General features: G+C 45.3%; 1 protein-coding gene across 1 annotated transcript in view; it reads left to right on the top strand.

Moving 5' to 3' along the window:
• SYN2 (synapsin II) overlaps positions 1 to 15,032 on the top strand; it is a 202,732-nt gene that overhangs the window by 179,545 nt on the left and 8,155 nt on the right. Inside the window, exon 10 of the mRNA XM_086697399.1 lies at positions 370 to 519. Coding sequence (XP_086553525.1) covers positions 370 to 519 — 150 coding nt within the window. The remainder of the gene's footprint in view (positions 1 to 369; positions 520 to 15,032) is intronic.

Genomic DNA, 15,032 nt, shown 5'->3' with positions numbered 1-15,032 from the left:
CTGCATGGGTGAAAAATCTCAGAGACGAAAACTGCCTACTCTTAACTAGAAGTTAGGGAGTGACCTTCATGTGTCCTGCCTGCAAACCTCTGAGCCCTAGAGCCATACTCTCTTCTTCAGCTACCAATCTTTCAACCTCACTGAGCCCTTGCCTGGGTAAAGTTTGGTGGGGAGGACCTTAGGCAAAGGTGCCAGAGAAGGGGACACAGGTCTATTTCTGCAAAAGAACTTGCTTCCAGCTCAAGATAAGAATGCCAGTTTCATCCCCAACCTATCTCTGATGCCTTACATCCTACTCATTCTAAAAGTCTATTCCAGGCCTTTGATGTTTCCAGACTCTTTCCTAACCTGAGCTACATCTTCCACCAGGTCATGGACTGTAGTATGCCACTGATTGGTGAACACCAGGTGGAAGACAGACAACTTATCACCGAACTGGTCATCAGCAAGATGAACCAGCTGCTGTCCAGGACCCCTGTCCTGTCCCCTCAGAGACCCTTAACCACCCAGCAGCCACAGGTAAGCAGCAGGAAGAGACATGGGAGAACCAAGAACCATTCCCAAGCCCACTGCTCTAGACTTTGGTGGCTCCAAGATGGAGGAGGTTTCTCATTAGGAGTCTGCAATAGCAGCTATAGAACTGTCCAGAAATGGAGTATTGGCTCTCTTCTCTCTGAACTTGAAGTCTCTGGGGGAACCATAGCCCATTTTACTTGGGATACTCCCACTTTTAAATGGGAGGGGTCTCTGAGGGGGTGCTGGGTCTGACCTCTCAACAGGTGTTTACTGTCTATGAGGGCTCTGCTGCATTTCTAGAGAAAGAAGGGTGTTTATCAGAAATCTGCTGGTCTAGCAGTGCCTGGGTGACTCAGTCCATTAAGCATCCAACTCATGATCTCTTGATTCATGAGATTGAGCCACATGTTGGGCTGTGCGCTTGACAGCATGGAGACTGCTTGGGATTCTCTCTCTCCCTTTCTTGCTCTCTACTCCTCCCCTGTACTGTCTTTCTCTCTCTCAAAATAAATAAATAAATTTTAAAAAGAAAGAAATATGTTGGTCTAGAGAGAAGAGGGGGTCATTCTCTTCCCTCATTCTGGAAGAGAGTAACAAGGTAAAGCTCAAACTAGAAATCTGCTTTCCTTTCTAAGGGAGAGAGACAGCTTTCTTCAGTTGACTATCATGTGTGACTCATGACCAATCACATTCACAGTGACAGAATCCAAACCTCAGGTGGGAAATCCACACTGAAGCTTTTGTGGCTCAGGTCCTGTGGCTCTAAAATGGGCCAAGAAAGGCAAGACTGAGGGTGTTAAGTCCCATCTAGGAGATACCTCACTTTGCAAAAATATCCCCTAACTTTCTTCCCACTGAATTTTTGCATAATGAAGTGGTAAGAACTTGAGATAATGAATCTAAGAACTGAATCCTAGTCTAGCTGTTCCCCTAAACAGCTGTGTGATTTGGGGCAGTGGGGGGTGGGTGGGAATTACTACCCTTTCTAGGGTTCAAGTTTTATTACTTGTACATGAAAATCACTCAGAAATCTTTCTTTCAAAATCATACTTAAGACAATTAGACAGGTAGAATAGAATAGTGATTTCAGAGTATGGGCTTTAAAGAGAGAACTACCCAAGTTTGAATCCTGGACCCTCTATTTACTGGCTTTGTGACCTTAGACACTTATATGTGGCTCAGGAGAGATGACAATGGCACCCCTCTCCTAGGGTTATTATGAGAATTAAATGAAGTAAAGAACCTAAAATATAGCATACATAGTGTATCATAAGTGTTCAATACAAGTTACTTGCTATTATTAAGTAAGTAAGCAGCCTCTGGGCTTGGGTTCCCTGCGACCTTAGGCTTCGATATCATCACCCCCTTTCCTAAAGATCAGTGCCTCACTGGGATTATACTGCAAACAGAAGCCAAGTAATTGGATTCTCAAAATACTTCAGTAAGAAAGAAGAGGAGTGGGGGAGGGAAAAACAGGATAAACCAGCTTGGATTATTTGGTATAGAAGCAAATTACCCCACATTTTCTTCTTATCATTTGAATATCACAGAATCATAGCATAGGAGCATGATTGATATTCAAAATAATGGACCTGAACCATCAAGAATCAGTTACTTGTAAGTCAGTATTCCACATGCTGTTTAAGAAAGCTAGAAACGTAATGTATGAGAAATATTTCTGTAGAAATGACTAAATTAAAACAGTGTGACCATTCGTAAGTCAATTCTTTCTCTGGATGTCAGTTTCTCCACTTATAATATTAGATAGATCTAAATACCTTTTGAGCTCTGAAAATTTGAGTAAAAATACTTCTATTCTGGCTGATGTTGGATAAATGGGAGTTTCTGGGCTAATAGATTTACTTCTGGTGTCCAAGTTGAGAGTAGCCACCTGCAGTGGGATGCTATCATATATCAGCTCTTACGGGTGTCTCATACCTTCTGTAGCAGGCTCATGCTGTGTCAAACCTCTGGGCAGGTGCAAGCATCTGTTTCTGTACATCAGGAATGTTAGTCACTAGAGAATTACAATAGGGTAATTAACAGAACAAAGATTAATTGCTTGTTAGAGATATAATCCCATTATTTAAAATTTATACTTAATTTGGTGTGATAAAAAAAAACTTTCGGGGCACCTAAGTGGCTTAGTCGGTTAAGCATATGACTTCAGCCCAGGTCATGATCTCACAGTTTGTGAGTTCGAGCCCTGCGTCAGGCTCTGTGCTGACAGCTTGGAGCCTGGAGCCTGCTTCGGATTCTGTGTCTCTCTCCCTCTCTCTGCCCCTCCCCAGCTCATGCTCCTACTCTGTCTCTGTCAAAAATAAATAAACTTAAAAAAATTTTAATAAACAAACAAACAAACAAACTTTCCTGGTTTAAAAATATCAGATCTGTGGTTAGATTTTATGATTTTGTAAAGCTAATGGATCAGCAGATTGTTGCTTGTCCCTGCCTGGGAGGAACAGTAACAGGTAGCCTCCTTCCTGAGAAATACAGAGAACATCTGGTTGCAGCTTAAAGAATTTATACAGAGTAGGACAGGCTCATGCTGCCCAGGCAAGATAAACAAAAATGGGCTGTTCTGGGATTCTTTGAGGATCCCTGAAGTCCTTTTATAAATAGGAGTGTGCACAACTCTCTTGGCCTTCTATAGGAAAGTCATTTTGGACTAGAATGAAGAGGAGACCTAAGTTCAGCGCCTTGTCCTTGCCACTGACTCACCAAGTGATCTGGGATAGATATCGTCCTGTTTCTGTTTCTGTGTCTCAGCATCTTCATGTGTAAAATGAAGGACTGAACAAAAAAACCACTAACATGTCTTCTAGCAATGAAATTTAGATTATACAGAAATGATATCTGAAGCATAAAAGTTCAGTAACAAAGAAATCACCAAAAAATATTGTCCACCCCACAAAAAGCATTAGTTCTATTTTGGTACAAGCCCCTTACTCTGCAAACATTACATATTGCAACTTAAATATTCTAAAGAAAAATGGGAGGTAAGAAACATAGTAAGGAATGAGCTTTCCTAGATATAGGAGCTCCTACAAAAATCCCCTTGTAGCAAAGCCAGACTGGCCCAAGGATAAGCTTTTCTCTGCTCAGGCTCACATTCAAAGCTACACTAAGATATTGTGGGAAGCACATTGTGCTGGGAGTTAGGACACTCAGGGGTTCATCCTACTCTATCCTGATATTATGTGACCTTGGGTAAGTCTTTCCCCATCTCTAGGTCTCTAATTCCTCACTTACAGAATGAAGTTGGATCAGATAATATCTAGATCCCTTTGAATTCTAAAGTCACATGAAACCTGGAGTCAGCCCAACTGCAAAGTCTGAGAGTACAGTCTTCCACAAGACTGCCTTCACTCCTGATACCAACAGAAAGTTCAGAGTTCCCAAGAGTTCTCTGGAAGGACTCACATAACTTACTGAAAGCTGTTATACTCACAGGTGTATTATAGGAAAGGATACAGGTCAAAAATGAACCAAAGGAAGAATGCACAGGGCAGAGTCTGGGAGATTCCAAACATGAAGCTTTCATTGTCCTAAGGACCCATTAACCTCTCAGCATCCTTATGTGACAGTACACATGGTGCTAATCAGGGAAGCTCATCTGAGAGTTGGTGTTCATAGTTTTTATTGGTTTTCATGTAACAGTTATGCTCGACTGATTGATCACCTGTTTGAACTTGGTCTCCAGTATCACCATACCTCAAAGTCAAATTAATACCATGTGGCCCCACGGGCTACTGTGAGTCACCTCATCAGCATATATTATCAAATGTGATCTGAGGGGCTCTCACCACAAATAACAGGGACACTCCTATTGCTCAGGAAATCCCAAGAATTTTCCTTCCAAAAGTAGGGGGACAAAGGCCAGATTTCTTACCTCCCAGGAGTTGGGGGACAAAGGCCAGATTTCTCTTTGGGCAAGGCCAAATTCTTTACTCCACATATGATTAAATTAGCTTAGCCAATGTTTCTTGAATATTTTAGACCCTGTGGGCAAGGGACATGCCTTTTTCATCTGTGTTTCCACTGACTAGCACAGGCCTAGCCAAACATATGTGCTTAAAATTAGTCATTAGACTTAGGGCTACAGTGATGAATGAGATATAGTTCCTGTCCAAAAGATGTTCATATTCTAAATTCATATCATGACTGAATTCACAGAGGTCATCACTATTGGTCAGATGGTACCTTCTTATATTCTCTGTTAGTTTCCTCCTGAACCTTGTGCCTTGACCCCAGCCCCCCTAAAGACAGAAATACCAGTCTGTCACACTTGGCAAAATGCTGCTACTTGGGCTGGAAGCCATGACTGAACTGGTCATATTTCCACCTCCTATTTCTCCCTGATGATAGCATATTTCCACTGGTTATGATTGAGGAGACATTTCAGTCATCCTGGCTCCAGGCCCATGGAGTGTCAGACCAGATTGCTTCCATATTCCCACTATTACATCTGCCAGTTAATCTGCATCTTTAGCCACATGATCTGCTTCTAAGGCCCACCCTTCACTGGTGATCTGGATGCCACCTCCTTTTGGCTTTCAAGTTATCCCTATTTTCTCCATCATCAATTTCTTCTTTCTAGAAGATTTTCACATCTACCCACAAACATCTGCCATTTAGAAAAATGAAATAATAACCAACCCCACCATCCCACTGAAATTGCTCTTGTCACAGTGACTCCAAGTCACTGAGTTCTGATATTCCCATCTTCTTATCTTGCATGACTTTTCAGTAGCCTTGATGCAGTTGCCCACACTCCCTCCTTCTTGAAACACTTTCCTTTCCAGGCCTCAGTGACCCTGTTCTTGCCTGGTCTTCATTCTACCTCATTGATTTCTCCTTCTCACCTCCTTTGCTGGCTTCTCCACTTGTGTTAAACCACCAAATGTCGGTGCCCTAGAATGTGGTCTGTGTACATTCCTTGGCGATCTCAGCCATCCCATATCTATCTCCTGCTCTGACCGCTCCTTGAACTCCAGATTCACATTTTTAACTCTTGCTTGACATCTTTATTTGCATGTCTGAAGGCATCATAAATATAACAAGGCCAAAACAGAACTCTTTTTTTTCCCCTTAAATTTGTCTTCCTTCCAATTTTTCCCAAGCAACTCACGTAGACCCCTGCCTGCCTCTTTGCCCTCATACCATCCTAGCTCTTCTTCACTGTGCCCCAGCCACACTGGTAGGGGCCATCGCATCAGCTGTGTCCTCTCTCTGAAATGCTCTTCCCCTTTTTTTGCATGGCTGGCTCCTTCATGACAGTACAACTGAAATTGCCTCAACCATCCAATCCGAAGGTACCACCGGCTACCACCCCCGCTTCTTGAATTTGCTGCGTAGCCCTTGCTATCAGCTAAAATCATTCTCATCTGTTTATGCCTTTGACTCTTCCAGTAGCATGTAAGGATCTGGAGAGTAGGGGTCTGTTCACTGCTGTGTCTTTAGGGCCTGCAGAGTAGCTGGTAATTTGTAGCCACTGAATACATCATGAGTATACTGAGGAGTGGGCGAGAGTGATGTGGCCAGATACAGACAGTCCTCAGTAGAAAAGTTAACAATAACAAAACTAAGTCTGTCTGCTTTTTATTATCATTATGTGATAGCAATTCTATGCAAATGACAGTGACTAAAATACTCCTCCTACCCAGGCAAACCACTCCTCCTTCTCCTCCCCTTGATATGGTATTGCAGTACATATTTGTTGAATGAGTTCCCAGATGGAATAAGTGTCTTTAACAGCCCTTAAAGCATATTAGAGTTGGTGTCAGGATCCTGTGAGTGATTTTGGTAGTGTGAAAATGGAAGGGCTATAAGCCAAGGGACATTACCTGGGTCCCAGCCAGAACTCTGTACAGTATACTGAGACCTTAGGTGCTGTCACTAAGTCACATTCCATTCCTCACAATCAGACCCCTCTTGCTGGCCTCTTTCTTCCATGGCTCTGGCAGCTCAGGCTGAAAGAACTTCTGGCCTGAGTCACAAGCCCTAAGAGCTGCTTCTTGCCCAGTATTCTAGGTCAAGACCAGGACAATTTATCTACCTTTCTCTTTCTCCCTCTCTATCCTTGTCTGCAGCTCTACTGTTACAGCTCTCATTTCTTTGAATCTAGAAGAGCACCTAAAGGAGGCTGAGGGGGAGGTGAGTAGAGGGCACACCTTACCTTGTTGTCAGCCAGCCTCCTAGCCTGAGACAGACTAACTATAGAAAACAAAGAGCAAAGTCATTTGAGCGGACTCAAGCTAGCTGCTGTGCCCAGTTCGAAGGGATAGGGGCAGGGTTGTAAAAGGCACTGGCTATGTTGCTGAGGGCAGGGAGGCGAGTGGCAAAGCCTTATCTGGCTAATGACAACCTGGCCTCAGACTGGCTGGACTGCCAGCTTTGGAGCTGCCCTAAGAGTTGGCCAGGGCAGTGACTCTGAAGTGCTTTTGGGAGACTGTTCTCAAGGTGGCAGTGACACCTGGTGGCCAGTGATGGCCAAAGCCTCCAGGCTATATACTTTTGAAACCTTCCTATAGGCCATGCCCTCGCATCCCCTCCACACATTCACCAACCCTTGGGGTCTGTCTTCTGGGATCTGAGCTGAGCCTGGGGCTCTGGAGAGGTGTATGCTGCTCCTGAGACTCCTGGGAACCAAGGAGAGAACTTCGGGTAGACAAAGCTTCAGGTCACGCCAGCAGAGGTGGGATCCTGGTGCTCTCCTTCAGGTGGCAAATCTTTGTTCATACCCCACCACACTGCTTCCACTTTTTAAAGTTTCCTGTAAAGTCTTCCGGAGTCAAAGGGCTGAATTGCTAATGCAGGGATTTCAAACACCAATGGGCTTTCTCTTTGGCTTGCAGGTTATACCCAGGAGAAGTGATTCTAAGACTCAGCCTTTGGAAGTATTTAGTACACATATGGTGTCCGGAAGGAAAATGAGCCTCTTCCCCTACCTTGAGCTGATCAGACCACAACTGCAATGTGGTTTCCAGTCACAGTATAAACAAGGACACAGTATAAACAAGGACAACCTCTAACTCTAAGAATGTGCTCAGAGGAAAGAATCTGGGGGTTGGGGCATTTGGCAAATCAACGACTTAATGTTAAAGGAGATCCAGTTGAATAGCAATACTCTCAAGGAGCCCATGACTGAGTACCTTCAGGTCTCCGGTGCCTGGTGCTCAAAGGCAAACCTGCTGGAAGACAGGAGTAAACTAACACTAGGAGAGGAAATGGCTGCCCTGGGAACTGGTGTGTGTGGCTGCCACGTCACTGCTGATGTTCCTGCAGGGGCAAGATGAGTACATGTCAGGGCTATGGTGAAAGTGTGGGCTGGGGGCTAGGGCTGTTGGAGCAGGTAGCTTAAAATCCCTTTCCAGATCTGAGATGCTGTGTACTAGCCACAGACCTGGAAAGGGCAGTGATGAGACTTCAGAACTGAAAGACTGAGGCCCACAGACCTGCAGCCTGTGGCCTCTGGTGGGACATTCTACCAGTCCTTTTTACTGGTTCTCTGGACTAAAGAGATACTGAAAACATTTCCAGCCAGGTCTTTCTAGCCACAGAGGCTCAAAAAGATGAAGTCTCTTGAGTACAAGGACACAAAGACTGAGAAGGGGTTTCAGTGGGGTCTAAAGTGCCATGCAGTTAGTGAAGGGACGCAACTCAGATCCCAAACATGAGACTAAGAGGGACTCACATAGCTTAGAAGAAGTAAATTTAGGACAAATGAAAGGTCTTCCTGCTTCCCACAGCAGGACTGGCTTTAGGGAATTAGTTCCCCAGTGAGTATAAGCTGAAAATGTGAGATTTGAAGCAGGTTCAGATAAAGTCACTAGTGACCAGATCCTTTAGCAGACTATTAAGGGAAACTGACTATTTTCAGGCTGTCTTAACTTTTAAGGGACATCTTTAATCACTTGAAGCTGACATTCTGACCTCGGGTGACCTGGCCCTCAGTGCCTCCATAGGTCTCATGGATTGCCCCCGTGGGACACTTCTTATGTCCTTAGGAAATCACTGATCATGGGAGGGCCCCAATCCAGGAGATGAGCTCTGCCCTCAGAGTAGCAATTTCCCTCGTGAAAGGAGGAGGAAGAAGAGCTCATCCTTGGGAACCTTTTATAACCTTTCCGAGGAAGGAAGGTGGGCACTGGTGACTGCTGGGGTGATCTCAGAAAGATCCCAAGGTGCCTGAAAACATGCTGTCCCCTTTGCTCTAACTGAACCTACAACCTCCCAACCACATTCCTTCCCGCTGCCTCATTCCCCCTGGGGTCTTAGACCGGGGGAGCAGAGCCTGGGGGAGCTGATCAGAATAGCTCTGTGGCGTGTCCGGCAAGGAGCTTGGCCTGGCCTCTTTCCTGGGGCCAGACCCTGAGACCCTTTCCCAATTTCCTGTCTCAGATATGCTGAGCAAGCACAGGCCTTCCTCCTTGGTGGGGGCAGCTGGACTCGGGCCAACAACTCTGAAAAGTTGAGTCACTCAGTGTCTTTCCTTCCTCAGCTTTCCGTCCTGCTGGGACCTCAGATAGGAGCTCCTGTCTCCCAGCTTGTCTGCTGAAAGCCACAGGGTAGCAAGTTAAAGGTGCCTTTGACAAAACCCCACAAACCCTCATCCATGGGCTTGCTTTCTCTCCTAGACTGTGATTGCCTGTCCATTTACCTCAACAGCTAATATTTACTGTTTCTGAAATGACTTTTCTGCATCTTCAGGGGCCTCACTGGAACAAGTTAGTGATAATACAGAGGGCATGGTATAGCCTAACCCAGAATCCCCTACATACTGAGCCACTGTGCACCAGGTGAAAGGAAGCCACCCAACAATACTTTCTCCATTGACACATGAAATTCTAGAGCTTCATTAAAGCTGCATTCCTTTGGATTGATATTTATTATTATTTAAATAATAGTAATGATGGTCACATATATCAATGCCTTGCCTAGCACTGTACAGTTTACAAAGCACAGTCACTATTTTGAGCCTCACCACCCTATGTGAAATGGTTTGGGCTGGTATTTCTATCTCTGTTTCATACATCAGCAAAGAGAATGCAAGTGACTTCTCCAGAGTCACACAGTCACACAGGAGTGCTGGATCTTCTGATCCACAGTTCAGGTAGTGGTCTACAATAATAGGCACTATGCCTTTTTCATGTCCCCACCAGAGCACAGGGGAAGGTAAGAATGGAGAGAGCTGGGCCTTTGTGACCTTGTGTAAGGGAAACCCTTGCTTTCCTGACAACCAAGTGCTAAACTTAGCCAACCTAGAGGAGCCTCTGAGCTATACCTGCCTCTCTCCTGTCTCCCTGATTTCTCAGATTACTAAAGCCCAATGGGTTCATCAGAGTGGGATACCAGCCCAACCAGCTTTGATGGAGAGCAGCAGCCCTCTACTTGCCAAGGCCCTCAAAGCCTGTGCCTCTGCTCAGGCCCAGTAGCCCTGGCATCTTGCTGGGCTCAAGACTCTGCAGCTAAGAAGGGCTTGTCTCCTATCTCAGACACCTAGAGAAATGAAAAATGCATGAAAGAATTAATGGAATCCCAGAGACAGAAAAGCCTGTAGAAGACCTCTGGCTTCAACTTGATGACGTCCTCTACAGTATCTCTGATCAGAGTTTGTCCTGGCCCTGTTTAAACACCTCTAAGGCCTGGAAGATCATTGCAACCCAAGCTAGCCCTTGACCTTGATCAGATTTACATTTGACTAACTTTGATTTTCTACTCAGTCCTAGGTGTTTCCACGGTTACCTCACTTAGTCCTTCTAATCTGCCTATTTAAAAAACTGAGACTCAGAGATTAAGTAACTTTCTCAAAGTCGCATGAGGAAAGATGTCATTTCCACACTTTTCACCATCCTGTGTGCTCCATGTACCCATTTTAATTCCACTGGTGTCACCCTTAAAGAAGCACCAGAATTGGTTGCAGTGCTCTCTTGTGGGGCTTATCAGCCCAAAGAGCAGTGAACCTGTGACTTCCCTTTCTGAAGCCTCTCTAGCGTAAAATTTTTTGGCAACGGCATTGTAAATGGACAACCTCTGAGCTTTTTGTCATTCTATAAGCCCAGGGTTGTTTGTTTGTTTTGTTTGTTTGTTTGTTTTTTCCCCTTAAGGGGCTGTAAGGCCATTTATTCCCCCTTCTTTTTTGAGTGCAGCTGGGCACAAGCACTGGACTACACGTTCTTACCTGTTTGAGTCAACTCAACTTCCTGAGGGAAACTGTAGCTCAGTCTGGCCATGAGCTCCTGCTGTGGGCTGGCTATAGGCCAGACTTTGGCAGTGACGCCAGAGTGGCCAGACTTCTGTGGAATTAAGCATCCCAGGCAGTTCTTGGTGACTGGAGACAGATCCCATGGTAGCCAAACCCCACGGGAATACCCCTCAGCCCCAACAGATGGAAGGCTTGTGGGCGGAGCCAGAGGGTCTCAGCCTGGTAAGGGACAGTCCTAGGGGACTCTTGTCCTGCCCCACATAGTCCCTGGGAAGTCTTCAGTCCACAACCTCAGTGGAGCCAGGGAAGGGAGAAGCTCCCTAGGCGCCAGACAAGGGTGGCCAAAGCATATTCCCAGGCTCCAGCTCAAAGGACCGCCTCTGGGAGCTCTTTCTCTGAAGCTTTTAGAAGTGAAACTTTTGGGCTCAGTTTATCCTTGGGTGTCTTATTTTTATATTTCTTAGGCTGAGGAGAGCCAGGGCCAGCCTTCATTGGTATGATTACCCGTGTCAAGTCATCCAGTCAGTGTCTGGTGTTCTACCATTAGAGTTTAATCTATGGGATTTTAAAGTCCCTCCCCCCCCAACACACCCTGCCACCAGAATCATAAACTGTCAGGATACAAGGAACCATGGTGTTCACCTAATCTATCTCATGTTTAGTGAAAGAATATCTCTACAATATCTTTGTCAGGTAATTCTCTAGCCTCTGCTGAACACACCCACCTCCCAGGATAGCCTCTTCTACTGTTTTCGCTATATAAAGTTCTTCCTGTAACTGAAAGTCTACTTTTCCAGAGCTTTTGCCCATTGGCCCTGGCTCTGCTCTCTTGTTATATCGTCTTCCATAGCCCTATCTGAAAATAACAATTCTCTGAGAGGAGAACATCTTAAGCTATTCTTGACCAATGTCTGAGGTGATTGGCAGCAGTCAGTGGTATGAGGTGAGGCCTTGGGGAAAGGGAACTGGCAAGAGACAGTCTAGTGGTTCCACAAACTGTATGAATTTGGTGTTTTTCATCTGAGTATCCTTTTCAGTCAATTAGAGGGCATAACACTGATGGCTTGTCAGGGAGCCCAGAGGAGGCTTTGTTATCACAGTTAAATAAAGTTCTCCAAAGCCTAGGAATAGAGCACTGCAGGGGATATTCCATCATGGGAGTAAGACAGAGTTTCAGAAGAAATTCCTTATCAGCATCACCATGACCATCATCTGTTGCATTTACTTAGCACCTACCAGGGTCAAATGCTTATAGATAGATAGATAGATAGATAGATAGATAGATAGATAGACTCACTTCTTTTGAAGAAAGATGGGTGCAGAGGAGTGAAATAACTTGCCCAAGGTCACAAAGCTAGTTAGTGGCAGATTTGGATTGAACCCAAGGTCTTCCCAACCCAAAAACCTAAATTCCTCAATCACTCTGCTGCCCAGTCTTAAAGACTTGCTGCTGGAGACCTAGGCAGCAGTGTGTGTGTGTGTGTGTGTGTGTGTGTGTGTGTGTTGGGATGTGGGGCTGATGCCCAACCTAGTCAGAGCATGTGAGAAGCCCAGGTAGAAAGGCTATCCTGCTATCCTGGTGTACCCATTACCAGACACTGTATCCTGGCCCCAGACTTCTCCAGTTGGCAGCCAGGTTGTGAGAGAAGAGATCACAGTGAGAAAGAACCCTTGGGCCTAAGGTTTCCCTGACTTCAGCTGGGTTAGGTGGTCTTGATGGAAACAATTTCTGATTCTTTGAGGCTTGTTTTAATTTTATCTTCTGTACCTGATATACAGGCAGATACCTCTGCTGGCCTCAATTTTAATTCCCTAACTTGAGCATTTCCAGAGCTGCTCACTGGATTTGATACCAAATTCAATACAATTTAACTTCTATGATTTAACATTTGTCTTCTAAATACTTATACTCTAGTCCTTTTTGGATTTTCACTGTTACTGTGTTTGCATGTTCATTTATTTAACAAGCATTTATTAAGGATATCTTATTATACTCAGCCCTGTGCTTGACGCTGTTGGTAAAATTTTGATAGTCTTGAATTTTCCAAAATATTCCTGATTCCAACTGTTTGAATTTTTTAAATAAATAGTTCCTGTACCAGGCCTTATATCCCACTTTTTCTTTGAAAACAATGGGCATTGTATTTGTTGGAAATTCAAGAGAAGATGAAGACACATAGTTCTCTGAAGCATCTGTCTTCTTGGGGGCATCATCCCCAGTCTTCAGGATAAAAACAAAGGCTCTCTTCAGTAGTATGAGTCTCCAAAGTGCTGTTTCAGGATTTCAGAGAAGACATCACAGTCGAAAGGTTTCATGGGTGAGGTAGAAAGTGACTTAAACCTCTAGGATGTGTTGGATGGGATTGGTAGAACAGGAGAAAAGGCATTCCTGGAAAGTAATCAGCACAAACAATGGAGTGGCCTACCCTAGAGAATAAACAGTGAGGGGTCAGGCCTAGAGGGAACAGGTGTGTTTAGGGCATGAGGCAAAGAGAAGACTAGGAAGGTCAATTCTAACCATGCTGAAGCAAGTTTTGGATGTCAGCCTGAAGGATGTGGTTGTCATCTTGCTGGTAATGGGAAGAAAATATGAGCATCAGACTGCCTGGCCTCACAGCCCAGCTGCATCAGCCTCTACTGTGTGACTCTGTGAAAATTACATGACTTAGCTAGGCCTCAATTTCCTCATCTAAAAATTAGAGATGTGGGGCGCCTGGGTGGCGCAGTCGGTTAAGCGTCCGACTTCAGCCAGGTCACGATCTTGCCGTCCACGAGTTCGAGCCCCGCGTCAGGCTCTGGGCTGATGGCTCAGAGCCCGGAGCCTGTTTCCGATTCTGTGTCTCCCTCTCTCTCTGCCCCTCCCCCGTTCATGCTCTGTCTCTCTCTGTCCCAAAAATAAATAAACGTTGAAAAAAAAAATTTTTAAAAATTAGAGATGTTGATAATAATAGCATCTACCTCATAGAGGTCTTATGAGGTTTTTGGCAATACTGCATGAAAGTTCCCAATATGTTACCTGGCACATATGCAGCGTTAGCTATAAATTATTTAGAGCAGTAAAGTGACACAATTAGGAAAGGAGTATAGGAGAACAGCAGGTAGGCATGGAGAGAATAGATTGGAGAGAGAGGAGACTATTTTGGTAGTGGTAAAGTAGTAGGAGTACTAGTACTAGGAGTCTAGTAGTCTAAGCAAGAAATGGTACAGGCCTGACCAGCATTGGTTAGAAGAAGGTGGTGAATCTTAGAAGCTGATGGGTCTTGCTGCTGACTGGATGGTGTGGTCTCTAGCTGGTGTGTTGGGTGTGGGTATTTTGGTGCCAGAGCTCAGAACAAGCATGGACCCCATGACAAGGCTTGGAAGAAGGGGAGGGAAAGTATTGGTGCGATTGCTGTGATCTGTGAGGGGGTGGGGAATGTAGATAGAACACACACCCTCTGATGTGGTGGCACTAAGGACATTTCAAAGGCCCCCTGCCTCCCACTGCCCCAAATCCTCTGAGTAGAACAGTTTTAAGCAAGGTTGTTAAAGACCATGACACTGGAGAGGGTAACACTTTGGCTCTCCTTGAGTGGAGCTGAAAACAGGCCTTAACAGGCAGGAGAAGAGACTGATGGTGAGAATCAGAGGCCCATAGGAAATAAGGAACAGGAGGAGAGATGGTTTTCATGTGGGAGTAGGGCCGAGGGGCACTGAAAGAGGAAGTGGGAGAATGCTAATGACATTCTCAGCCCATTTCACAGCCTTGCCCTTGCAGCTCCCTCTGTGACATCACCATCAGCACACTCGGCAGCCCTTAGGTTTTACAGACCATTTCCCTTTTACTGAATTTAAGCTCCAAGTCCTCACTGCCTCTAATTCAAATGTAAGACAAACTGAAGTCACGTGAGTATTTGATCCTGTCTGGGCATAATCAGAATCCTAGCTGGGAGGAGAGGGAGCTTGGGAGTGGAGCCATGTTGTTGGGTAAAATGTGATTATGCTATCTGAGAAGGAAAAACAGCCTGGCCTTGAGCACTTTTACTAGCATTAACATCTTACTGCTTCCCTCTGGGTAAGAAGGGTTCCTGGGGTGGGGGGAAACAGACTACTGCCCCCCCCTTTAAGTCCTTCCCTGTGGGGGTTCCAGTGCAGCCCAAAGAGTGGATCTGACCCCAGAGCCAGCCCAGAGCTGATCCCACCCCAGAATTAACTCCACAGAAGAAGTGAAGCAAGTCTAGGTTAGTCACCTAGTCCAGCCCCTGCTCTCAGGACCCTTGGAATTGCCTAAGGCAACCCGCCCTCTGGAGTTTGGTGTTGATCCTTTCCT

Source organism: Puma concolor, chromosome A2 (genome assembly GCF_028749965.1).
Source record: "Puma concolor isolate L17-30 chromosome A2, mPumCon1.1.hap2, whole genome shotgun sequence".
Classification (NCBI taxonomy): Eukaryota; Metazoa; Chordata; class Mammalia; order Carnivora; family Felidae; genus Puma; species Puma concolor.
This window is presented reverse-complemented; position numbering and strand designations above follow the sequence as displayed.